The sequence below is a fragment of the Triturus cristatus genome, chromosome 4_1 (assembly GCF_964204655.1).
Source record: "Triturus cristatus chromosome 4_1, aTriCri1.1, whole genome shotgun sequence".
NCBI classification, from domain to species: Eukaryota; Metazoa; Chordata; class Amphibia; order Caudata; family Salamandridae; genus Triturus; species Triturus cristatus.
Window position 1 is genome coordinate 28720934 of NC_140585.1, and position 27359 is coordinate 28748292.

The 27359-nt window shown below is 47.3% G+C and overlaps 1 protein-coding gene across 1 annotated transcript in view; it reads right to left on the reverse strand.

The window, feature by feature from the left end:
* LOC146839366 (T-box transcription factor TBX10-like) overlaps positions 1-27359 on the reverse strand; it is a 119417-nt gene that overhangs the window by 40334 nt on the left and 51724 nt on the right. Inside the window, exon 3 of the mRNA XM_085650350.1 lies at positions 11493-11594. Coding sequence (XP_085506476.1) covers positions 11493-11594 — 102 coding nt within the window. The remainder of the gene's footprint in view (positions 1-11492; positions 11595-27359) is intronic.

Below are 27359 nucleotides of genomic sequence, written 5' to 3' on the forward strand. Positions count from 1 at the left end.
ATTGTGGCGACAAAAAAACTGCTGAGAGAAAAGGTTTGGTTCCCGGGGTTAGATCGTCTAGTCGAAGATACGATAGCGGCCTGTCACCTCTGTCAAACGACGGGTCCGCCTGCAAGACAAGAACCACTGCAAATGTCGGAACTACCAAGAGCAGTATGGACAACAATGGCCGCTGATTTCTTTGGACCTCTAGACGCGGGAACTTACCTACTGGTCATAATAGATGAATACTCCAGATTCCCGATTGTGCGATCAGTCTCCTCAACGTCAGCAGCCGCAACGCTACCTGTTCTGGACGACATATTCGCAGCATGGGGCTCCCCGGAGACGTTGAAAACGGATAATGGCCCTCCGTTCTCAGGAGAGGAGTTCCGAAGGTTCATGGCTTACCTCGGAATACAGCACAGAAAGGTAACACCACTATGGCCGCAAGCAAACGGCATGGTCGAAAGATTTATGGGAAACATCAAGAAGGCAGTTCAGAGGGCGAAACTGTCGCAGATTTCCCTAGGACAAGCACTATGCCAAATGCTGAGGGATTACAGAAACACGCCTCATGGATCTACAGGGAAATGCCCGGCGGAGCTAGTACTAGGGAGGACAAGCAGAACAAGGCTGCCGCAGATAGAAGGACTGGCCGCGCCGGGGCACGAAGGCGTGGCAGCAAAAGATGAGGCAGCCAAGAAGAGAATGAAGGAATATGCTGATGGAAGACGACATGCCACCAAATCACACCTCCATGAAGGAGACACTGTCATTGTACGACAGAGACAACAACGGAAGTCGGACAGTGCATTCGCCCACGACCCATTGACGATAACACAAGTGAAAGGAACAATGATAACAGCAGAATCAGACAGCAGGCGAATCACAAGGAACAGCTCACACTTCAAAGGCTTGATAGAAGAAAAAGAGGAAGAACACGTGACAGGCACCGAAGGGATAACAACAACGAAGGAATGCAATGGAGCAGGTGTCGCAGAAGCAACAAGGCCAAAGGAGGGCCAAGGACAGGTGGAGAGGCCAAGAAGAGACATTGTGAGTCCGAAGAGACTAATAGAGGAAATGTGAAATGCCGCTCTAGGCAGCATCTCACGGGTCACATCAGTCGACAGTTCACATCCTGCAACTGACTACAAAAGAGACTGTCCCATTTTACTACCAACGAATGCTACTGTCGTAATGCCTTTGTGACAAAGGGGGGAGATGTAGTGTCCTGAGAAATGAGGCACTAGGACCCCGAGGAGGGCAGAGGGCAGGAGAGGTCACCGGACACCAGTTCCGGTCAAGGGGTGAGGGGCAGGATACACAGGAAGCGGGGGACGAGGCAGGACGTGCAGCATGCTGGCTGCAGATACATATGCATGCAATAAATAATAGAAACTGACCTGGCTGCGTGGTGGTGATTGCTGAGACGCGACGCGACAACCAGCACACCTGGTTACTCTCCCAGGAGATTTAGAATTAGCCACGTGTTCACCAGGTTACTGTCTCATAAGTCTTGGAATAGTCCTAGACACCTGGTTACTGTCCCAGAAGTCATAGCATAAGCACCAGTAGACTAGGTTACTGTCCCAGGAGTCTTAGAATTAGCCCCAGAACACCTGGTTACTGTCCCAGGAGTCCTACAAGTGACCCCAAGCTCACTCATTACTCTATAGAGGGTTGTAGAATGCACACAGACACCTTACTTCCTGTCCCAGGCATTGTAGGATTGACTCCATCTCTCCTTGTTTCTTGAATGATGGGCTTACAATAAGGGGCTGTTCCAGGTATGTTGGAATTGGTCTCCCTCCCTTAGGTACAGCCAGGGGAGCCGTAAGCTCCCTGGTTAGTGGTCGAAAAGCCCCCAATTGACTGAAATTCCACTGTGTACTGCCCCCATATTCTCAGAATGTCCCCCGGTCCAGTAATTACTGTCCTAGCAAATATTTGTGCACCTTAAAAACAACCCCAGATCCCCTTAATTAGTCTATTAGATGCAGTGAAATTTACTATCCCCACCCCCCATGGGTCTTGTCCTAGAATTGCTGCCAGACCTCTTAGTTACTGTCCCAGGAGTCCTAGTATCGACCTTAGACTTCCCAGGTACTGTCCCAGGAGTCCTAGGATCGACCTTAGACTTCCCGGGTACTGTCCCAGGAGTCCTAGGATCGACCTTAGACTTCCCAGGTACTGTCCCAGGAGTCCCAGAATTGACCTCAGACCTCTTGGGTACTGTCCCCAGAGTCCTAGGATTGACCAAAGACCTCCTCGTTACTGTCCCAGGAGTCCTAGAATTCACCTCAGACCTCCTTGTTACTGTCCCAGGAGTCCCCGATTTGACCCCAGACCTCTTGGGTACTGTCCCAGGAATCCTAGAATTGACCTCAGACCTCCTTGTTACTGTCCCAGGAGTCCCCGATTTGACCGCAGACCTCCTGGTTACTGTCCCAGGAGTCCTAGAATTGACATCAGACCTCTTGGGTACTGTCCCAGAAGTCCCCGATTTGACCCCAGACCTCCTGGTTACTGTCCCAGGAGCCCTAGAGTTGACCTCAGACCTCTTGGGTACTGTCCCAGGAGTCCTAGAATGGACCTCAGACATCTTAAGTACTGTCCCCTGAGTCCTAGGATTGACCAAAGACCTCCTCATTACTGTCCCAGGAGTCCCTGATTTGACCCCAGACCTCCTGGGTACTGTCCCAGGAGTCCTAGAATTGACCTCCGACCTCTTGACCCCAGACCTCCTGGTTACTGTCCCAGGAGTCCTAGATTGACTCCAGACCTCCTGGTTACTGTCCCAGGAGTCCTAGATTGACTCCAGACCTCCTGGTTACTGTCCCAGGAGTCCTAGAATTGACCTCCGACCTCTTGACCCCAGACCTCCTGGTTACTGTCCCAGGAGTCCTAGATTGACTCCAGACCTCCTGGTTACTGTCCCAGGAGTCCTAGGATTGACGTCAGACCTCTTGGGTACTGTCCCTGAAGTCCTAGGATTGACCCCAGACCTCTTAGTTACAGTCCTAGGAGTCACCAAATTGACCCCACACCACTTGGGTACTGCCCCAGGAGTGCCAGCATTGGTCAGAGTATGCGGGTTACTTTCACAGGGGCTACAGAGACTAAGAACTGACCAACAAGTCAAGTAATGATTGCTCCAAGACCTGGACAAGCTGAACTCTCACCTGCCTGCCCCTCCCCACGCCTCCTGATTACTGCCTCTGGGGCAAAAGGCAGGGCCTATTGTAATGTGCCTAGAAGCACATTTGTGTGCTTCTGTGGGATTTCCGCTCAATGCACATTGTTTATTTTATTTTAAAAAAATGTATATAGCGCTAGCCTGACCGGTGGGTATCAGAGCGCTTTACATAAACACAGGAGGTAATCGTTCACTTCCAGTTTGATTAATTAATGATGAACCAGCACCTCTTTATACAGCATCACCGTGCAAGGAGACCTGGCGCTTCGACTGAACCGCAGACACAGCCCCTTCCTGTAGGAGAGTAGGATCTGCCTCTTATGGTTACCCCCACTTTTTGCTGATGTATCACTGTTTACAATTTAGACTGACTGGGATCCTGCTATTCAGGACCCGAGTCTATCTGCTTTCTCCTGTAAATTGATTGCATGTACTTTAGGTACACTCCAGATTGGATTCTAGGGTACCCTTATAAGTCCCTAGTAAATGGTACACCATGTAACCAGGGCAGAGGTACCCCAGAGGCCTCCCAGGGGCTGAAGCATGTATTGTGCCACCCCTGAGAGACCATTCAAACTGACACCACAGGTCTGCTACTGCAGCCTGTGTAAGGTGGTGCATGGACCCCTTACTTAGAAATAGGTTCCCTATATCTATTCTAAATCACTACACACATAGAGGCAGGGTGCTGGGTTTTGTGTGAGAGGGTGCCCCAGCATGAGCAGAGTCCCTCTGCAGTCTTCAAAATCTATTCTCAGGGGTTGTCTGTGATGCAGCCAACCATATATATTTAAAATGCATTATAACCTCGCAGTAAATGCTAACTTTAAAACGGCTGCTTAGAAACATGTCGTGTTTGGCGTCAAACACCTTGGAATCATACCTCCCCGTCAGTAACTGGCGGGAGAGGTATGATTCCACTCTCCTAGAGAGACCTATGTGGATCGCCTGTGTACCTGGTACCTGTTTTCTCGAACCTGGGCATCACAAAATGGATGCTGCCAGCCACAGACACGAGTCTGCCCTCCTGCTGCTGCGCCGAGCTCGAGCAGAGGAAGACCTGACAATAGGTTTCCTTCACAGGGAGGTGTGACCACTTTTTTTCACGATAAGCAACTGTTGTCTAACTGTAAACCCACGAGGACTATAGTAATTTCCGGAAATTTCTGCGATGTTCTGTGACCACTTCCCAGACAGGCTTTAGTGTATTGGGGCTAAGTGGGTGCACTCTGAGAGTCCCAGAAAGTCTGCACTGGGGGCACGTTTGGTGTCCTCATACATGGTCCAGCTCAAACCAGTTGCAGGAGCCATTTGACAAGAAAGGATTTGGCGTAAAAATTATGAACCGCTAGAAAAAAATAGATATAAATCCATGCTCTCAGATTTTTTTAAAAAATTGATCGGGGAGAAAACTCTTTATTATACAGCAAAGATAGAAAAAGCTAGTGATTCCAGTAAAGAATTACTTCGAACTGTGAAAAATCTGACCACAATCAAAAAAGATGATTCTGTTAATTTTAATGAAGAATTCTGTGATGCGTTAGCTCTCGCCGTTAGAACAAAGGTAGACCCAATCTATGATCAGTTCACTCAGTCTACATCAAGTGGTAAAAAATTTGAACAAGAAATCTGCGAAAATGTATCTCCTTTTAACTTCTCATTGACTACTCCTATGCAAATCACTAAATTCATCTCCATGGCCAAGTCAGGCTCTCCAGAGGATCCTTGCCCTCCTAAGATTCTACAAAATATTTGCCATTTTATTGGACCACACCTATCCAAGATATTCAATCAGATGATAGATCAGGGATCCTTTCCCACTGTGTGGAAGCAATGCTTGTATCCTGCCTCTTCTAAAAAAAACTATTTGGATGCAACTGATGCAGCCAACTACCGGCCCGTTGCGAGACTCCCACTTCCGGCCAAGATAATCGAGAAAACCATGAATGCGGAACTCTCCACTTTTATTGCAAATAATCAGATTTTAGATCACAGCCAGTTTGGCTTTAGAGCTAACCAGAGCACAGAGTCAGCTCTGATTAAGACCACAGAAGAAATCCACTCCTCGTTAGACAGCGGTGGGTCAGCAGCCTTGGCTGCTGCTTGACCTATGCGCTGCATTTGATACGGGAGTCCATACTCTTCTGGGATTGGAGGTAAAGCCCTCTCCCTGTTGACATCGTTCTTGTCAGAGAGGACCCAATCAGTTAATTTGGGAAAATTTAAGTCGGTACTTTTCATCCGTCCATATGGTGTTCCGCAGGGCTCATCGTTGAGCCCCACACTCTTTAATATTTATGTAGCGGATTTAGCACCACTGATAAGAAGTTTTAATTTGATTCCTACTTCTTATGCCGACGACACCCAGCTGGTGATCTCGACAGTGGATAAGGACATTAACCACTCATTAAAACTCCATGATTGTATGCTCACCCTAAGTCACTGGATAAGCACTCTTTGCTTGAAATTAAACTCAAGCAAAACTGAGGTGATTATGTTCAGAAACCTCTTTTCACCTTGGTCCCCAGCTTGGTGGCCAGATAATCTTGGTCCCCTCCCTACCCCGGTAGATAAAGCAAAAAATCTCTAGAGGACCTTTTCAGATGGTATTCTCCAAGTAGAACTCGGTGTTCGCTAATGCACATCTGATGCCACCAGTCAGGATTAAAAAGATGAACTGGGGGATGGGGGGGAGTTTTACTTCTAACACCATCAAGGAATGGAATTCCCTTCCCTCATATCTCAGAAAAATTCCCCCCCTGCTACCAGCCCCTGCTCTGGCGCGAAACTGGACAAAAGAAATGGGTGTAGCCACCCCTCTTTCCAAACCCTCCCATAGGTGGGTCCCCTGAGTTAGTCCAACCCCTTCCTTGGGTATAAAGTAGGAACCCCTGGCAACAGGACTTTAGATATCCCTGGACGAAACACTGAAACTGAATCCTGGAACTTCGACGATCTGTTCAACGCCAGATGACTGAAGAATCTCCCTTGGAGTAAAGGAGTTACTCCCCTGCTTGGCAGGCACCAAAGACACATCTGTCCGGTCTGCATCTCCGAAGCTCCCGCAGGACCTCGAAGACTTTGCAACACCAGAGGTGGTTTTACAGACTTCCAAACGGCCGAACCAGGTCCCCAGCAAAGCTGAGACCCCTAGCCCTCTTAGGTACCATGGAACCAGAACCCTTGGACACAGTGCACATTTGCAAGTGCATCAGCTTCTCGACATCTTCTGAGGCTGTGCATTGGGTTACTTGTAGCCTAGGCCCCTACCAGAGAATCCCCCGAAGATTGTCGGCCTACTCACCCCGGGTGATCCGTGGGCCGCTGTTTTGTGATTCCTCTCGAGGTCCCTTCACGATCCCTGGTCCGTCAACTGGTGGGTCCCTGTGAAGGTAACTCTGACTTCCTTTGGGCTTCTCTAGTTGCTCCAGACTTGCCCTCACTCCTCCTTGCTGGGGAAGTCCCTCGGACCTTGCTGGTCCGCACCGAAGCATCTTTCTCCTTTCTGCGTGGGTTGCTGTTGCCAAAGCTTGATTGTGTCTAATCCGGGCACCAATGCTGCAGCGCTCAACATCCTTTGTGGGACAGCTCGAATCAAGCTCCTGGTTGTCCTCGACGCCTCCTGGTCCTCGTGGCTGAAGAGTCAAGCTTCACCTTCTTCACCTGAAACACACAACATCAATGGGCATTCATCCATCATGCCCCTGGTCACTGGCAAGTGACCCAGACTCTGTTCCCTCTGCTTTCAGGTTCTTCACATCTTTGATCCAGGCTTGGATCTCTTCGGACACTTCACATCTTCCCGGCAGCAGCACTTCTTCGCCAGCTTCCAATGAAAACGACAATGCAACCCGACACCATTTGACACCTATGCACCCGACTTCTCTGGGTGAGGTAACTCAATTACTCCAGTGCTCCTGTGTGTGTTGACCCTAGAACTGTCTAAGTCCAAAAGGGTTTGGTCCTAGTCCATCTCTAAGTGTCCCTAATCTTTAAACATCTAACCGCGACTTTCCCCATAGAAGCTAACGGGAGCTCGCGGCTGTGTTCACTGAACACTGCACACTGCCCCTGTGGGTCCCCTGTGTCACTACCTCAGGTGGTTCCTTGGGGTCCCAGCAATTCTACAGGCTCTAGGCCTTGTGTTTAGTTAAGTCGTGGTTCTTATACCACTATTTTAGTATATGGTTTGGCTCGCCCCTAGGGCCTAACGTGTATTTGTGCTACTTACCTGTAATATTTGAAGTGTAACTTATGTGTTTTGACCTCTAGCCTCATAAAGAGACTAGTAGGGTGTGTTTAGTAATACATACATATATTTTATATATATACCTAGTGTGGTTTCCTTTCATTTAGCCATTCAAGAGATTATAGTCTGGTAAAACAAGCTGCTTTACATTCCTTCAAGACTTAGCCTGAAGGCTTCTCTCCATAGCTACCACTAGGATAGCTTTCAATAAAGGTTGTCTTTAACCTATCATCAATAAGGGGTTGTTTGGACTGGTGCAAGGTGCCCACTATTAACTAGTGGACAGCATATATCAGGCCAACTTCTCACAGTCATATCACTGAAAATACAAGATTTGGAAAAAAAAAATGTGTCTACGGGTGCTCGTGGAAGACAATTTCTATGGACTGGAATCTAGAGCATGCTAAAGTGATTCTGGTATTTTACTGACCTCTGCTGGTAGAGGCAGTTGAACAGAAGAAAAAAAAAGTCCTTAAGCAGAAGCAGACAAGTCCTAGGGCTGATCTCCAGAGCCCACATAGTACATACACATATAAATATATAATAAGTATATACTAAAGTATATACAAGAGGTCTCGAATGCTCGACCTAAACACACAAAGGGAAAAGAAGGAGGATGAGAAAGACTTAAGTACCGTCACAAAGGGAGACAGCAGGAACCAGCAAGACGAATAAATGAGCCAAGGGTGTCAGTTACTGGATTAGAGAGGACTGCGGTGGTTTCAATTCTAGAGAGCTCTGGTATTCGGCCCACCGACATTTATTTAATAGGGCTTCCGAGCAGAGCTTTGGGCACCGGTTCTCATTATTTGACAAATTAAGCACTGACGCATCTGAAAAATACTTTTCCTTCGACGATGCACACAGCACTCATCCCACTGTGGCTCAGTGCTTTCCTATTCACATTCCACTCGCAGGCTCCAGCACCCCGCGTGTGGAAGTGCTTCGGGCTGGTGCTCTGACCAACTTGCTCCTCTAATGGACTGTAATGGAAGTGAAGTTCCTTGTGCGCTGCAGGGCTCGGGGTTTACTGCTCCGGCGTCCCAGTGGGAGAAACACCGAACAGCTGAAGCACGAGGCACGAAACGCGGAAATTACCCGAGAGCATAGCTGCCAAGGTTTAAAATTGCTATGTGTGACATTTTCATAACTTCTGTGTAATTATGAGTGCCATTAGAAAGTTGATGAGTGACATTATTCTCGCCAGCAAAATCAACCAATAAAAGATGAGGGAAACATAAATATCAGAAATCTGACCCATTTGAGCAACGAGAAACTCTAAGATCTTAAAACTGCTGCAAATTCTTGAGGTGGCTGAGTCATAATTACAACAAAATTATCAAAATATCATACATAGCAATCTGAAACCTTGGCAGATATGAAAGAGGGCGAGCATCACTTCACATGACATAGCATTAAAGACCATGCCCATGCTTCTGTTCTTGACACCGAGTCTTGTTTACTTAAATATTTCATAAAAGTGATAGGAAGTATGTGTTTTATTCTATTGCTATTTTATTTCTTCTCTTGCACAATGCTGATCATATAATAAACTTGTGAATTTTGGTTGGCATAATGTATTGACTAATAAGAATAAAAAGGCAGAAGCAATGCCAATTAGACAAAAAGAAAAGAAAGGGAGCATGGTAAAACAAGAATAAAACAAATCACTATTACCAGGTGGTGTTTGTTGTCCAAGACGAGGCCATGCAAAACATCTATGTGATGGGAAAAGGTTTTTCACTTGGAGTGGGGTGAACTAAGTCGGTAGAGCTGTCACTGAAGGGGACACCTTATTCATAAGCGAATGCTGTAAGCAGGAAAGTAAGACTTGTGAAGTAACTACTAATATTAGCCTCAGATGTAACCACTAGGGGAAAAAAAGCGGACAGCTAGAAAGCAGGTAACATGGCTCCGCTAAGAATTAACCCTAAAAGGAGCAAGGGCTTGTTTTTATACTGCAGAACCACCTAACAGGGTGTGAGAGGCCCTAACACAGAGCCCAGCTGCCTCGGGCCTATAGCGTACATTAATTGGAGTCAGCTGACTCGCGTACTCCGGCTGGCACAGTTAGCAGTGTCATGGCAGCATGGTGCTGGGCAAGCCTCAGGAGAGGCTGGGAGATACACACAGCGGTCACAACAGACTGTATTATTTCAAAATGTAAAACCAGTGAAGTGAGCAGTCGAGGGGTCTGGCACACCACAGCTACACAATTCATTTACTTGAACGAGTCAATAAACTAAGAGAACTGCATGTACTCTGTAGCAAAGAGAAACCTTATAAGTCATTTTTAAAACATACTCACAACATATTTGCTATGCCATGGGTTCTAGAAAAAACTGCACACAGTTCACCCTGCAGCAGATCCGCTCTTCCTACTGCAGAGTACATTTTCTTGCCCGCGCTGTGACCTGGGAAATGTCCGGGAGCCCCAAGAGATTGTCACATACAGGAGACTCGTCGGGCCAGGAGAGGTAGGGGACACGTTTGTACTCAGCAAGGAATGTTCGAGTACTTAAATCTCAGATTTTTTTAAATTAAATCCTGGATGTTTATTTTTCAGTGTAAAAAAAACTTAAGCCGCTCTTTTTAACGAATGGATAAATCTTTCCTCTTGAAGCAATATCGTGATCGGAACAAGAGGACAATACTCCCTGGGGCACACAATTGAAAATGTCTGAAATCAGTTCTTAAGTGTGTTGGATTGCTGAATTTTACTTAGCCCACATGTATGGAAATAGAGAATTTTCATATTCTGCAGCGTACATTGAAATGATGGTTCTGAGATGGACAGTTTTATTGTCTTGAAAATAAATTGCTGCAAAGTAATTTTGTTTGGAGCTCTGCTGCCCTCTTATGGGCTATGTCGACACTGACATTGGCGCAGCGAGTAAGGGAAAGCCGGAGAGCATACATTTTCTTTCGTCTAATTGCTGAACCGCGGATATTGTCTCATCTACAGGGTAGGTTATATAATGTTGTGAGCCTAAAGCACTGCGTGAAACAGATTAGAGTAATACCAACAAGCATCGGCAATGCAATAGGACTTTACGCGAGACCTATTGCATTAAAAATAGCAATGCACGCAGGCGACGAGGCACGAGGGGCGGGCCGCGGCGAGAAGGCATCGGACTGCAGGAGGGAGGGCACAGTAAGAAAGTAGTCTGTGCTGTGAAGGGGCCAGTAGCCACGGAAGGACACAAATGAGTGACATGGCTGTTATGGGGAGGGACTAACAAGCTTAAAACCAATCTGAAGGCAGCATTTAGAACCTAAGCCAATGAAGAAGATGGGCTGGAGAGTGGGCGGAGCTTCCACAAAGCTCCCACACTATAGTGTATACTGCATGCCTCACAAAGCGGTCGCAGCGCATTTGTGCTGCAACGCTAGGCGAGACCTAAGAAGAAGAAAGTAGTCTGTACTGTGAAGGGGCCAGTAGCCATGGAAGGGCACAAATGACTGACATGGCTGTTATGGGGAGGGACTAACAAGCCTAAAACCAATCGGAAGGCAGCCTTTAGAACCTAACCCAATGAAGAAGATGGGCCGGAGAGTGGGCGGAGCTTCCACATAGCTTCCACACCATAGTGTAAACTGCATGCCTCGCAAAGCGATAGCAGCGCATTCGCGCTGCAACGCTAGGTGAGACCTATAAATTACTTGCGCTTTCACTTTTAAGCGTATTTTGTACATTCCGCGATTGGAAATGTATCCCACTTTATGAATGCATTTAATGTCAATAACTCATATTAACCCTTAAATAAACATGTATCCATTGGTGAATTAAATAACGTAATAAGCTGTAACTGGTCAGTGAAATGTCAAACAAATACTAAGAAGTGGGATGCTTTGCTCTTTCTAGCCACACCTCTGACCCCGCCCACTGACCCAATCCTCAGGTTATTCCCACCCTCTGATTCTCTGCCCACACTTTCCCTACTTTTTTCCCCCCACTTCAACCACTGCTGATGAGATAGTAGTGGCACTCAGCAGCAAGCAGGGGCTCTGCGTGAAGGAGTACCTGCACTTCTAGACTTCCATTTCAAGCGCTGCCTGTACCTGTATCGCTTGTCGTCCAACGGCACGAAGTCCATGAGAAGTGCATACTCCGCCGTCGGGTCCATCCCAAAAATCTTCACCTGGAAGGTGGGGAACATCCTCCTGTGGAGACAGGATCCCAGAGGTCATTACCTGGAGTATCCAAGCATCCCTGAGGTCACTGAGGTCCGTGGAGAGGTATGATGTAGTGGAGAGCAAGGGGGGTCATGGTGGGGGGCAGAGGCAACCCTGACCCTAAGGTCCATGGAGAGGTCAGTGGCAGTGGCGAGCAAGGGGGGAGGGATCGTGGTGGGGGTCAGAGGCAACCCTGACCCTGAGGTCACTGAGGTCCACAGAGAAGTCAAGGGTAGTAGAGAGCAGGGGGGGAGGGATCATGGTGGGGGGTGGAGGCAACCCTGACCCAGAGGTCCTTGGAGAGCTCAGGGGCAGAGGAGAGCGAGGGGGGAGGGTCATGGTGGGGGGCAGAGGCATGGGACAGGTCAAGAGGAAAGAGGGGACCCTGCAGCAAGGAGGGCATATGAATGTGGCGGGTGGTGGGCATAGGAGGATGAAGCGGCACAGGGCGTAGCAAAGAAAATACAGCTGTAAAAGTGTCCATGAGGCAGCTTGAAGTTACAGCCAGGTGGGGGATATCTGCCCTTTTTGTGGGATCACACCTGATTCCTCACCTTTTTCTGTACCCTATTTTTGCTAATATTCAGATGTGTTCTCCCCTAAATTGAAAAAGTGAAAAGGTTGGCATCCGACATGTTGTTGCCTTTGCCGATGCTTGTTGGTAATACAGCATTGTTGCACTACTAACATTAATAAGTTCCATAAGTAAACAACAATTCATTCTCACAGCTCAGGGTCTAACTCTTCAAGCTTTCCTGAAATGATGACAGTATTGTTCATGTCAAACACTGTCATGTTAAACCCAAGGTTGGATCCCTTTGAGTGAATGAGAGAAAGAATGAATAGATGAATGAATGAGTGCGTGAATGAATGGATAGATAGATGCAACTATCATAACTGAGCTGCAGGACAGCTGATTGTGATCAGATCAGGCCTCGGACTCGGGTTATAATGCTCTGAGGGTCCTAGCATGGGTAGCCTTCATCCACAGCAAGCCTTAGGATCGGGCTATACTTTCAGACAAGTGCCCTCACCCCTGCAAAGGAACAAACACAGTGACGAGAGGCCACAGAGATCTGGCTCCATCACTAGGGTGTGAACCATTCTCACACTAGGACTGACATGAAATGAATGGAATGAAATGAATGAATGAATGAATGAAATGAATGAAATGAAATGAAATGAATGAATGAATTGAAATGAAATGAAATGGTATTTGTATAGCGCATGGCTACCCGGAGGCATCCCAGCGCTGGGGGGTTGGCTAGAGAGCAGGTGGAATTACGGGAAAAGCCAGGTGTTCAGATGTTTGCGGAATGTAAGGAGGTTGGTTTCCCTGCGGATGGCGAGAGGCAGGGAGTTCCAAAGCCTGGAGGCGTTGTAGGAAAAGAGGCGGCCCCCTGTCCGAGTTTTCTTGATTCTTGGGGTGTCGGCCAGGTGAAGTTTGTCGGAGCATAGATTTCTATTGGCTTTGTATGGTTTGATCAGGTTTCTTAAGATGGGGGGACCCTTACCCTGAAAGATTTTATGCGTGATGCACAGGGCTTTAAATTTAACTCTCTCCTGAATCGGGAGTCAATGGAGTGATCTTAAGGAAGGCTTAGCCGAGCACCGATTTTTAGTGCCTGTGAGAAGTCTTGCTGCCGAATTCTGGACTACCTGAAGCTTAGAGATGACTGTTTTGGCGCCCAGATAGAGGCTGTTGCCGTAGTCCAGTCTGGGGAGGATAAGCCCCTGAATTAGGAGCTTTCTTGAGTGGCAGGGTAAGAGGGGGGTAAATGATGTGAACTGGGCACTGCACTTCCCGCTCTTTCCCACCCCCACAGTTCAAGAGCCTTAGTGCAACACTGGGCTATAAACCACTGGACGGTAATCTCCATATCTCACCACAAGGTGGCAGGAGAGCGTCACAATAACATACAAAATGAGCGCTTCAGCCCCAGCTTTTCTTAGGACCCAACCACTGCTGTTGGCAAATGCTGGGTTTGCGAATACCAAGGCCGCCTAGTCTGGATTCAACCCCATGCCTCAGTGGCGTAGCAAGATCAGGTGGTACTCGATGCGGAAAATTTCTTGTCACCCGCGCCACCACCACCACCACCACCACCACCACCCCACCCCGGCTTGACAAAATGGCAAAAATATGTCTTTAAAACACATATTTTTGCCATGTTGTCACCCCCCTTCAGAGATGACACCCGGGGAGAACCGCACCCACCGCACTCCTCTTTCTACACCACTGCCACCGTCCTTCACTTCCCATTTCTATCTTATGAATACTCGGTGGCTCTTTCTTCCACTGCCCTTCACTTCCTGTCTCTATCTTATGAATACCTTATGCAGGGCCGGCTTTAGGGCGGTGCGACCGGTGCCACCGCACCGGGTGCTGGTTTTTTGGGGGCGCCGTGTTTGAAAGTTTATTATGCTTTTGAAGCACCTGCTGCAGCGTTTCTTTCCCCCGGCAATTATCAGGCCTCACATAAATGTCACAATAACTCCTGTGATTAATTATCTTCCTGGAGAGAGTTCAGTGTTTTGTATAGTTGCGTTGAGGTTTTGACTTAGGTGAAGTTAGTGCAGAGGGTTAATGTGCCTGCTGCAAAGAAAGTGTACCAAGTAGATAACAGAGTATGTATGATGTAAACAGATCAGCAGGTTACTGCTTTCAAAAGAGGCATCCTTTTGTTTCTTGCAATTTATAACTTAAAGTCCTAATATATAATAGTGAGCTATTAACTTTCATCCTAGAACTGCATACACACTGCAAAGTATACATTATTAGAACATTGATTAATGTTGCAAAAAGGGTTAATTTGGCTAGAAATCAATTCTTATTTTTAAAGAAAACTCCCAACTATGCTGTTTCTTTTTCGACTCTGCGTTGGTGCTTCTCCGCACCAAGCACTCTTAAACTATACTGCCTACCAGTATGGATGACATGTGACTCCTACACTTTTAGTCCTTTGGCTTATGTAACATTTCCAATACACTGATTTACACACGTATGTTTGATTGTCTCTGTGTAATGTGCGTGTGATGCAAAGTGCTCGGACACCCTACACTGGTATGAGTGGCGCTATATAACTAATTCAATGCATCTGAGAGAGTGTGGTTATGGAGATGTGGTCACTGTTAAAGGGTGCTAGTGAGAGAACCCGTGGTGGAGGTGGTCATTGGAGGGGCCCCAACAAACATTGTCGCACAGGGCGCCACCAGCACTAAAGCCGGCCCTGACCTTATGCCTCTTCCTTCCACCGTCCTTCACTTCCTGTCTCTATCACATGAATACCTGGTGCTGTGTCTTTCTTCCAACGCCTTTCACTTCCTGTCTCTAGCAGATGAATACCCGGTGCCTCTTTCTTCCACTGTCCTTCACTTCCTGTCTCTATCTTATGTATACCTGGTGCCTCTTTCTTCCACCCCTCTTCACTTCCTGTCTCTATCTTATGAATACCCGGTGCCTCTTTCTTCCACCGTCCTTCACTTCCTGTCTCTATCTTATGAATACCCAGTGCCTCTTCCTTCCACCATCCTTCACTTCCTGTCTCTATCTTATGAATACCCAATGCCTCTTCCTTCCACCGTCCTTCACTTCCTGTCTCTATCTTATGAATACCCGGTGGCTCTTTCGCCACCCCTCTTCACTTCCTATCTCTATCTTATGAATACCCGGTGCCTCTTCCTTCCACCCCTCTTCACTTCCTGTCTCTATCTTATGAATACCCAGTGCCTCTTCCTTCTACCGTCCTTCACTTCCTGTCTCTATCTTATGAATACCCGGTGCCTCTTTCTTCCACCCCTCTTCACTTCCTGTCTCTATCTTATGTATACCTGGTGCCTCTTTCTTCCACCCCTCTTCACTTCCTGTCTCTATCTTATGAATACCCGGTGCCTCTTTCTTCCACCGTCCTTCACTTCCTGTCTCTATCTTATGAATACCCAGTGCCTCTTCCTTCCACCATCCTTCACTTCCTGTCTCTATCTTATGAATACCCAATGCCTCTTCCTTCCACCGTCCTTCACTTCCTGTCTCTATCTTATGAATACCCGGTGGCTCTTTTTTCCACCCCTCTTCACTTCCTATCTCTATCTTATGAATACCCGGTGCCTCTTCCCTCCACCCCTCTTCACTTCCTGTCTCTATCTTATGAATACCCATTGCCTCTTCCTTCTACCGTCCTTCACTTCCTGTCTCTATCTTATGAATACCCGGTGGCTCTTTCTTCCACCCCTCTTCACTTCCTGTCTCTATCTTATGAATATCCGGTGCCTCTTCCTTCCACCGTCCTTCACTTCCTGTCTCTATCTTATGAATACCCGGTGCCTCTTTCTTCCACCCCTCTTCACTTCCTGTCTCTATCTTATTAATACCTGGTGCTGTGTCTTTCTTCCAACGCCTTTCACTTCCTGTTTCACTGGAGATGGGAAGTGAAGGGCGTTGGAAGAAAGAGGCACCGGGTATTCATGAGATAGAGACAGGAAGTGAAGGGCGGTGGAAAAAAGAGGCACCAGGTATTCATGAGATAGAGACAGGAATTGAAGGGCGTTGGAAGAAAGAGGCACCGGCAACGGCGTGATCCGAAAAAGTGCTGCTGCCGGGAAGATGAAAAGTGTCTTGTGGGATCCAAGCCTGGATCCAAGATGAGAAGAACCTGAAAGCAGAGGGGACAGAGTCTGGGTCACTTCAGGATGATCAGGGGCACGATAGACAAATGCCCACCGATGTTGGGTGCTTCAGGTGAGGTGATGCGATGCTTGACTCTGCAGCCACGGGGACAACCATAGTCCGGAAGTGAGCTGTCCCACAAAGGATGTCGAGTGCTGGGGGGTCCACCAACAAGCCTTGGCAACTGCAACCCACACGGGCAAATAAGCTTCGGTGAGGACCAGCAAGGTCCTGGGGACTCTCCAAGCTATGGTGAGTCAGGGCACGTGTGGAGCAACCAGGAAAGCCTACGGAAAGTCAAAGTTACCTTCACAGGGACCCACAGGCCAACGTACCAGGGATCACGAAGGGACCTTGATCTGAATCACGAAATATCAGCCCATAGTCAGTAGCAGACTGGACTACGGCAGCGCCCTCTACGCAGGGACCATGGTCAAACTCCAGAAGAGGTTTCAACGCATACAGAACGCCTCCACAGGCCTCATCCTCGACATACCCCGCGACGCCCACATCACGGCCCACCAGAAAGAACTACACTGGCTCCCAGTCAACAAGAGGATCACCTTCAAGCTCCTCACCCACGCCCATAAAGCACTACACAACGCCGGACCAGCATACCTCAACAAGCGTCTCACCTTCTACGCCTCAAACCGCCTGCTTTGCTCCGACAACCTTGCCATCACCACCGTCCCACGCATCCGCAAGACCTCCACCGGAGGCAGATCCTTCTCCTACCTCGCCGCCAAGACATGGAACACCGCCTTCCCACACAGCTGCGACAGACACAGGACCTGCTGACATTCAGGAGACTCCTCAAGACCTGGCTATTCAAGCAGTAGCTGCACCCCCTCCCCCTCTCAGCACCTTGAGACCTTCACGGGTGATTAGTGCACTATACAAATGTTTGATTGATTCATTCATTGACGAAACACTCGTGGAGTGTAGGCCGGAAATCTTCGGTGGAAATACTGCTCGGGATCAGGACTACAAGTAGCCCAAAGCACAGCCTCAGGGATCACCGAAAGGCATATGCTGCTGCAAAAGTACGCGGTGCACAGGGGTTTGGGTTGCACGGTCCACACGAGGGATACTGGTCTCAGAATTGCTGAGAGAGCAGATCGACCTTAGAGACCTCGGGAACCCACCTCCTGTGTTGCAGAAATCTTAGGAGTCCTCAGGAGCTCAATAGATGCAAACCGGTCAGATGCGTTTAGGTGCCTGATGCTGCATGGGAGTAACTCCTTTACTCCAAGGGAGATTTTTCAGTCATCCAGCATAGTGTAGATCGTCGAAGTACTTGGTTTCTATGGCAAAGTTTAGTCCAGGTAAAATCTAAAGTCCTGTAGTCAGGGTTCCTACTTTATACCCAAGAAAGGGGTGGAACAAACTCTGGTGGCACACCTATGGCAGGGTCAGGACAGAGGGGTGGCTACACCCATGTCCATTGTCCAGTTTTGCGCCAGACCAGGAGCATATGGCTCCTGCAACCGGTTTGAACTGGACTGTGCACAGGTACACCAAATGTGCCCCGAGTGCAAACTTCAAAGCACTCTCAGAGTGCACCCACCCAGCCCCAATACACTAAATCCTGTCTGGGAGGTGGTCACACCTCCCTGTGACAGGAAACCTATTGTCAAGCCTTCCCCTGCTCGAGCTTGGCTCAGCAGCAGGAGGGCAGACTTGTGTCTGTGGCTGGCAGCATCCATTTTGTGATGCCCAGGTCTAGAAAGCTGGTACGAGGTAGCTCTGTGACCCACAGTGGTGGTTCTACAAGGGAGGAATCATACCTCCCACACCAGTTACTGGTGTGGAGGTATGATTCCAAGGTGTTTGACACCAAACACGACATGTTTCTAAGCAGTCGTTTTAAAGTTAGCATTTACCGCGAGGTTATAATGCACCTAAATTTATATGGTTTGCTGCATCACAATCAACCCCGGAATAAAGATTCCGAAGGCTGCAGAGGGGCTCTGCTCATGCAGGTGCACCCTCTCACATGAAACCCAGCACCCTGCCTTCAGGATTGATAAGGCCTGCCATAGGGGTGACTGATAGGTTTATATGTGCAGTGATTTAGAATAGATGTAGTGAACCTATATCTAAGTAAGGGGTGCATGCACCACCTTACACAGGCTGCAGTAGCAGACTTGTGGTGTCAGTTTGAATGGTCTCTCAGGGGTTGCATTATACATGCTGCAGCCCCTAAGAGGCCTCTGGAGTACCTATGCCCTGGGTACATGGTATACCATATACTAGGGACTTAAAAGGGTACCCCAGAATCCAATCTGGAGTGTACCTTAAGTACATGCAATCAATTTAGAGGAGAAAGCAGCTTGACTGGGGTCCTGGATAGAAGGATCCCAGTCAGTCTAAGCCGAAAACAGTGATACATCAGCAAAAAGTGGGGGTAACCATAAGAAGCAGACCCTACTCTCCTACACAACCCCCTCCCCCCAAACGTAAGGACATTAAACTGACCTTGACCAGTTGAGTCTTCATGTTCTGAGTGGAAATACCTGGAGAGTCCATCTGCATTGGCATGGTTACTCCCAGGTCTATGTTCCACTGTATAGTCCATCCCCTGTAGGGAAATGGACCACCTCAAAAGTTTGGAGTTTTCACCCTTCATCTGCTTTAGCCATAAGAGGAGCTTATGGTCTGTCTGAACAATGAAGTGCGTGCCAAACAAGTATGGCCTCAGCTTCTTCAGCGCCCAAACCACAGCGAAGGCTTCCCTCACAATAGCTAACCAACATTACTCTTTCGGGGTCAGCCTTCTGGTAATAAAAGCTACTGGCTGATCCTGACCCTCATCATTCAGTTGTGATAACACAGCCCCTACCCCCAACTCAGATGCATAAGTTTGGACAATGAATTGTTTGGAATAGTCAGGACTTTGCAGAATGGGAGCAGTGCACATGGCTTGCTTCAGGTCATCAAATGCCTTTTGACAGCTAACTGTCTAATGAACTTTTTTAGGCATTCTTTTGGAAGTTAAGTCATTCAAAGTAGTCATTATGGACCCATACCCTTTGACAAACCTCCTATAGTATCCAATCAGGCCCAAGAAAGCTCTGACCTAAGTCTGGGTGGTTGGAGCAACCCAGTCCATGATGGTCTGGATTTTGCTCTGCAATGGTTGAACTTGACCTCCAACCACAAGGTGGCCTAGGTATACAACCTGACTCTGCCCTATCTGGCACTTGGTGGCCTTGATAGTGAAGCCTGCTTTTTGCAGGGCCTCCAAAACATTTCTCAGGTGGACGAGGTGATCATTCCAGGTTGAGCTAAAGACAGCAATATCATCTAGATAAGCTCTCTAGGCTTCCAGGCCTGTAAGGACTTTATTCACCAACCTTTGAAAAGTGGCAGGTGCATTCTTCAAACCAAAGGGCATCACCACAAATTGGTAGTGCCCACTAGGGTTTGAGAATGCTGTTTTTGGCTTTGCATCCTCAGCTAATCTGATTTGCCAGTAGCCACCTGTCAGGTCAAATGTGCTCAGAAACTTGGCTGAGGCCAAAGTATCTATAAGATCATCTGCCCTGGATATTGGATGGGCATCAGTCCTAGTGACTGCATTGAGACGCCTGTAGTCAACACAGAACCTCATCTCTCTCTTACCATTCTGGGTGTGAGGTTTTGGTACCAAGACTACTGAACTAGCCCAAGGGCTATCTGAGGGTTCAATTACTCCCAAATCCAACATTTTCTGGACTTCAGTCCTGATGCAGTCCTTGACATGGTCAGGTTGCCTGTAAATCCTATTTTTAACAGGCAGACTGTCACCTGTGTCCACTTCATGAGTGCACCAGGTACTGACTTGGAGTCAGTGAGAACATATGTCTAAACTGATTGAGAACTTAGCTGTAATCAGTTTGCTGCTGGTCAGTGAGGCTGCCTGCCAAGGCTACACCATCAACTGAACCATCATCAGGGTTCTGTGAGAGCAGGTCAGGGAGTGGATCACTCTCTTTCTCCTGTCCCTCATCAGTAGCCATGAGCAAGCCCATGTCTACCCTGTCAACATATGGCTTGAGCCCGTTCACATGGAGCACCCTATGGGGGCTCCTGGAAATTCCAAGGTCCACCAGGTAGGTAAACTCTACCTTTTGCTCAACAATTGTATGAGGTCCACTCTACTTGTCCTGAAGGGCTGCTGGGGCCAGAGGCTCCAACACCCATACTTTTTGTCCTGGTTGGTAAACAGTCAGCACAGCCTTTTGGTCATGCCAGGCCTTTTGCAATTCCTGGCTAGCCTCAAGGTTTTTGGTTGCCATCTTCATGAACTCCGTCATCCGGGAGCGGAGACCAAGTACATAGTCCACATATCGGGCCCGATTCACAGAACTAACTTAAGACAAAATCCTAAACTTACTACCATTTTGGTATTCACAGAAGGCACTTACTCATTTTGGTATTCACAGAAGGCACTTACTCATTTCGGTATTCACAGAAGTTAGTAGTCCTAAGTTTAGGACTCCTAAATGCCTTCTGTGAATACCGAAAGTCTTAAAATTAGGATTTTTCGCAGTTTAGTAGTAGTATAGTTAGGACTCCTAACTTTAGGACTCCTAAATGCCTTCTGTAAATACCGAAATTCTTAAAATTAGGATTTTTCTCAATTTAGTAGTCCTAAGTTTAGGACTCCTAACTTTAGGACTCCTAAATGCCTTCTGTGACTACCGAAAGTCTTAAAATTAGGATTTTTCGCAGTTTAGTAGTAGTATAGTTAGGACTCCTAACTTTAGGACTCCTATATGCCTTCTGTGAATACCGAAATTCTTAAAATTAGGATTTTTCTCAATTTAGTAGTCCTAAATTTAGGACTCCTAACTTTAGGACTCCTAAATGCCTTCTGTGACTACCGAAAGTCTTAAAATTAGGATTTTTCGCAGTTTAGTAGTAGTATAGTTAGGACTCCTAACTTTAGGACTCCTATATGCCTTCTGTGAATACCGAAATTCTTAAAATTAGGATTTTTCTCAATTTAGTAGTCCTAAGTTTAGGACTCCTAACTTTAGGACTCCTAAATGCCTTCTGTGACTACCGAAAGTCGTAAAATTAGGATTTTTCGCAGTTTAGTAGTAGTATAGTTAGGACTCCTAATATTAGGACTCCTAAATGCCTTCTGTGAATACCGAAATTCTTAAAATTAGGATTTTTCTCAATTTAGTAGTCCTAAATCTAAACTTAGGACTACTAAATTGAGAAAAATCCTAATTTTAAGACTTTCGGTATTCACAGAAGGCATTTAGGAGTCCTAAACTTAGGAGTCCTAACTATACTACTACTAAACTGCGAAAAATCCTAATTTTAAGACTTTCGGTATTCACAGAAGGCATTTAGGAGTCCTAAACTTAGGACTACTAACTTCTGTGAATACCGAAATGAGTAAGTGCCTTCTGTGAATACCAAAATGAGTAAGTGCCTTCTGTGAATACCAAAATGGTAGTAAGTTTAGGATTTTGTCTTAAGTTAGTTCTGTGAATCGGGCCCATCCTGTTTAGGGGGTTTGAGAGGTAACTCCCATCCCTCCTTCACTAGACATAAAGAACCTCTAACTGGATGTCCAAACATGATTTCAAAAGGTTTGTAACCAACCGCCTTCTGAGGAACCTCTCTGTAGGCAAAGAGAAGGCAGGGCAAAAGTATGTCCCAAGTACGCATGAGTTTCTCAGGGAGACCTTTAATCATGCCCTTGAGGGTTTTGTTAAACCTTTCAACTAACCCATTGCATTGTGGGTGATAAGGGGTGGAACATTTGTAATTTACCCCACACTCCTTCCACATAGCAGTCAAGTAACTAGACATTAAGTTTGCCTGTCTGTCTGATAGTACCTCGTTAGGAAAACCCACCCTGGAAAAGATTCCCAGGAGGCCTCTAGCCAAAACAGGAGCTGTAGTGATCCTAAGGGGAATTGCCTCTGGATACCTAGTGGCATGGTCCACCACCACCAGTATAAATCTGTACCCAGATGCAGTTTGAGGATCCATGGGACCAATAATGTAAATCTCAACCCTTTGTAGTACCACCTGCCTTAACACTGGCTTGACAGGTGATACAGGAGCGACAAAACTCCTTTGTGTCCTCTGACATGTGTGGCCAATGAAAGTGGGGGACAAGCCTGTCCCAAGTCTTGTTTTGGCATAGGTGTCCTGCTAATGGGATGTCATGTGCCAGTGTCAATGGGAAGCCCCTAAACTTCAGAGGTATAACCAACCTCCTGGTAGCACCAGGCTTGGGGTCTCTAATCTCTGAGTAAAGGAGTCCATCATCCCAGTAGATCCCATGGGACCCACTGGAACTCCCAGCAGCCTCAGGAGCAGCTTGCTGTCTGAGGGGTTCAAGAAAGGGGCAGGTTTTCTGCTCCTGGCTCAGATCAGACCTGGAAGGCCCCCCTGTCCCCAAGAACTCAACCTGATCAGGTTCAAGCTCCTCTGGGACAGTTCCTTCTTCAGGACTGTGATCATCTCCCTTAAGAGATTGATCCTCCTTCTGAGTCAGGGGGGAAGGCTCTGCCTTACCCCTTCTGCTCCTTCTCTTGGAAGGCGCCTGGTCCATTATTCCAGGATCCAGGGCCTGTTCAGTGGAAGACATTTTTGCCTGTGACCTAGTAATAGCAAACACATCTGCACGGATGCCCAACATTTCTGCATGTGTCCTGAGTTCCACCTCAGCCCATGCTGAAGTTTACAAATCATTGCCCAATAAGCATTCAACGGGGAGGTCTGCACTTACCACAATCTTCTTAGGGCCAGTTACCCCTCCCCAGGTGAAATTAACAACTGCCAAGAAATGGTCTGTCCAGACATTGCTTGCATTGGTCACTTGGTACATCTCACCAAGTATGATTTGCTCAGGGGCCACAAGACCTCTTGTCATTATTGTGGCACTTGCACCTGTGTCCCTGAATGCCAAGGCCTCCTTTCCATTGATCAAAGGCTGCTGTCTGTATCTGCCCAGATTACTGGGAATGACAAATAAGGAGGCCAGACCCATGCCTCCATCACAGACCAACACAGCCTGAGTTGGAACTCTGACTAGGCCAGTCCATCTCAGATACCAGGGTTAACCCTACTACACCCTTATGTTGTGTACCACCACTTTAAGCTGAACTAGGGGGGACAGTTGCCTTAGGGGCAGTGGTGGTTGGAGTTGAGTCCTTGGACTCCGTGGTTTCTTCTTGCCTTTATTCTTGTTAGATTGTGACTCCCCACCAGATGAAGATTTGTGGGGCCCTTGAGAAGACTTCTGGTCTTTATCCTTCTCCCCACCCTTATCTGAGGTTTTAGAATCCTGCTTCTTAGAGTCACCACCTTGGTTCTGAACATTCTGCCTCACCCTGGTTCTGACCAATTTGTCTGCCGTCTGACCCAATTCTTGCAGAGAGGTCAGATCAGAGTCCACCAGGTACTGATGCAACAACTGATTTTGACAATTATTAAGGATCTGCTCCCTCATAATAAAATTGTACAATCCTTAAAAATCACACACTTTACTGCCAAGTAACCAGCCTTCTAGAGCCTTAGTAGCACAATCTACAAAGTCAACCAAGTCCTGAGTCTGTGCCTTTTGGGTGTCTCTGAACTTAATCCTGTATTGTTCAGTGGTTAAGCCAAACACATCAATCAGTGCACTCTTCAGGACTTTTAATTATCAGCATCCTCTTCTCTTACAGTGAGGAGCTTGTCTCTACCTTTGTCTGAAAATGAGAGCCACAAGATTGCTTCCCACTGCTCTTGAGGGACCCTCTGTACTTTACAGGCCCTCTCTAGTGCAGTTATTCATTTGTGGATGTCATCCCCCCTCTGACAGGCAGATACTATCTCTTTCAGGTTCCTATGGTCATGAGTATGTTCTCTACCTCTAGGGACACTGTTGCTGCCACCATGGGGCTCTAGCCCCAACCTTCTGGAAGCTCTCTGGAGCTCTAGGGATTCCCTGTCTAAGGCCAATTGTTCCCTCTTGATTCTGAGTTCGGGCCTCTCATACTCAAGTAACTGACACTTCTTCTCATAAGAGGAGTCCCTTTTATGAGCAGCAGAGGTCCCTACAGAAGTACCAGAATGATCAGATTCCTGAGAAGGAGATCTTGATCTTCTGGGCAAACTTTGTACTCTCCCTGGTAGAGTAAAGAGAGGGCCACTGGGGCCTTCTCTCTCACCTGAAGAAGAGTTGGCGTTTCCAAGTTATAATCATCTTGATCCTCCTGGTCAGCAGTTGAGTCCATCTTATAGAAGTGTTCACTTCCTAGTTTGTCCTCATCTGCTGTCCCACCCAACTTGCCAGCCTCATCAGACCCTGGGGTCTTTCTGAGGTCATCTAAAAGCAATGCCTCTATGAGGCGTTGAGTGCTTGCATTTCTCCCTCTCCTCAGCTTTCTAGATGCACACTTATCTCTCAATTCCTGAAATGAGATATGGTCATACTTAGTTGGCAGATAGAGCCACTGGCTTCTGGCCTAGAAGACATACTAGTGTTATGTGGTGTAGGCACCTACCTAACCTAGTGGGAACTAAACACTCTTGAGTTGAAGAAAGGGGTGTGCTAGACCCTTGACTACCCAACTCCAAGTTCAGTAGAACTTACTTATTCGAGTCTTGATTTATATGTACCTAATACCGTTAGTGGTTTTCAGTTAATCACTCAATGAGATTTATCTGGTAAAACAATAGCAAGCTTGAATCCCAACCGATGCACACCAATGTGAGATGTTGGTCTGGTATATGCTGTCCACTAATTAAAGTGGGCACCTTGTAACAGTCCAAACAACCCTTAATGATGATTAGGTAAAAGACAACCTTTATTGAAAGCTATCCTAGTGGTAGCTATGGAGAGCAGCCTTCAGGCTAAGTCTCGAAGAAATGTAAAGCAGCTTGTTTTACCAGATCAGAACCTCCTGAATGACCAAATGAAAGGAGAACCACACAAGAGATATAAAAAATATATGTATTTATTACTAAACACTCTCTACTAACCTCTTTAAGAGATTAGAGCACAAAGCACACAATATTAAATCACTAGAACGACAGTAAATAGCACAGTACACGGTGGGCTCCAGGGGAAGACCAAACCATATACTAAAAAAGTGGTATAACAACCACGACTTAACTAGACACAGCGCCTAGAGCACGTAAAATCATTGGGACCCCAAGGAACCACCCAAAGTAGTGACACAGGGGACCCAAAGAGGACGGCTGCAGTGTGTGAACACAGGCATGAGCTCCGTACAATGCTATGGGAAAGTCGCGGTTGAAATTTTAAAGATTAAGGACACTTCGGAGAGGAATTTAAGTGAACCCTTTCAAACATAGAAGGTTCTAAGACCAGCACCCTTGAGAGTACTGAGATACCCATGTTACCTATCCCAGAGGAGCCAGGTGCATAGGGGTCAAGTGATGTCGGAAACCTTCGTCGTTTTCAATAGCTTGATGCGAAAAAGTGCTGCTGCTGGGGAGATGAAAAGTGTCCAGTGGGATCCAAGCCTGGATCCAAGATGAGAAGAACCTGAAAGCAGAGGGGACAGAGTCTGGGTCACTTCAGGGTGACCAGGGTCACTATAGACGAATGCCCATCGATGTCAGGTGCTTCAGGTGAGATGATGCGATGCTTGACTCTGCAGCCACGGGGATCAGGAGACGTCGACGACAACCAAACTCCGGAGACGAGCTGTCCCACGAAGGATGTCGAGTGCTGGGTGCCAGTGTCCGGATGGAACACCAACAAGCCTTGGAAACTGCAACCCATGCGGGCAGAGTAAATAAGCTTCGGTGAGGACGAGCAAGGTCCTGGGGACTCTCCAAGCAAATGGAGAGTCAGGGTATGTCTGGAGCACCAAGAAAACCCAAGGAAAGTCAAAGTTACCTTCACAGGGACACACAGGCCAACGTCCAAGGGATCGCGAAGGGACCTCGAGCTGAATCACAAAATACCAGCCCACGGAACACTTGTGGAGTTTAGGCCGGAAATCTTCAGTAGAAATACTGCTCGGGGTCAGGACTACAAGTAGCCTAAAGCACAGCCTTAGAGATCGCCAAAAAGCATATGCTGCTGCAAAAGTACACGGTGCACAGGTGTTCAGGTTGCACGGTCCCCACGAGGGATACTGGTATCAGAATTGCTGAGAGAGCAGATCGACCTCAGAGACCTCGGGAACCCACCACCTGTGTTGTAGAAATCTTGAGAGTCCTCAGGAGCTCGGGAGATGCAAATCGGTCAGATGCGTTTAGGTGCCTGCTGCTGCAGGGGAGTAACTTATTTCATCCAGCATAGTGTAGATCGTCGAAGTACTTAGGGGCATATCAGCAAGGGCAGGCGATAATTATCGCTAATCGCACTTAGCGCTAGGATAATTATCACCGGCTATCGCTGCTTTCTATCGTGGAGATAGCATGCTATCAGCAACGCTTATCTCCAAAGCGATAGTAATGCAAGCGTTAGCTGGAAAACAGTGTGATTATTGGTGGAAATCCAGCGATAATTGCACTGTAACCAGCGATACCTTGCTGATAGGGCAGGGTGGTCTTAGCCATGTAATCCACCTCCCATTGGATTACATCGCTAAGTCAGAACTAAAGCAGGTGTAAGGAAAGTAGCGATAACCATGGCTAACGCTACTTTTCTTATCGCTATGCTTGTTAGCGATTCCCTTGATAATTGGAGAAATATCGGTTAGCGACATTTCTCCAGTTATTTCGGGAAGGAACGCCCACTTTGCATCTCATTAGAGATGCAAAGCTGGGCGTTCAGTAAACAGGCGCTAAGGCAAGGATTCACGCGATAGCGTGACCTTGCTGATATAGCAATAAAATTATCGCTGCTTTTCGGCCGAAATTTTTTTATCGCCGCCTTGTAGATATGCCCCTTAGTTTCTGTAGCAGAATTTAGTTCAGGAAAAATCTAAAGTCCTGTAGTCAGGGTTCCTAATTTATACCCAAGGAAGGGGTGGGACAAACTCTGGGGACCCCCTATGGGAGGGTCAGGACGGAGAGGTGGCTACACCCATGTCCTTTGTTCAGTTTCGCGCCAGAGCAGGAGCAAATGGCTCCTGCAACCGGTTTGAATTGGACTATGCAAAGGGACA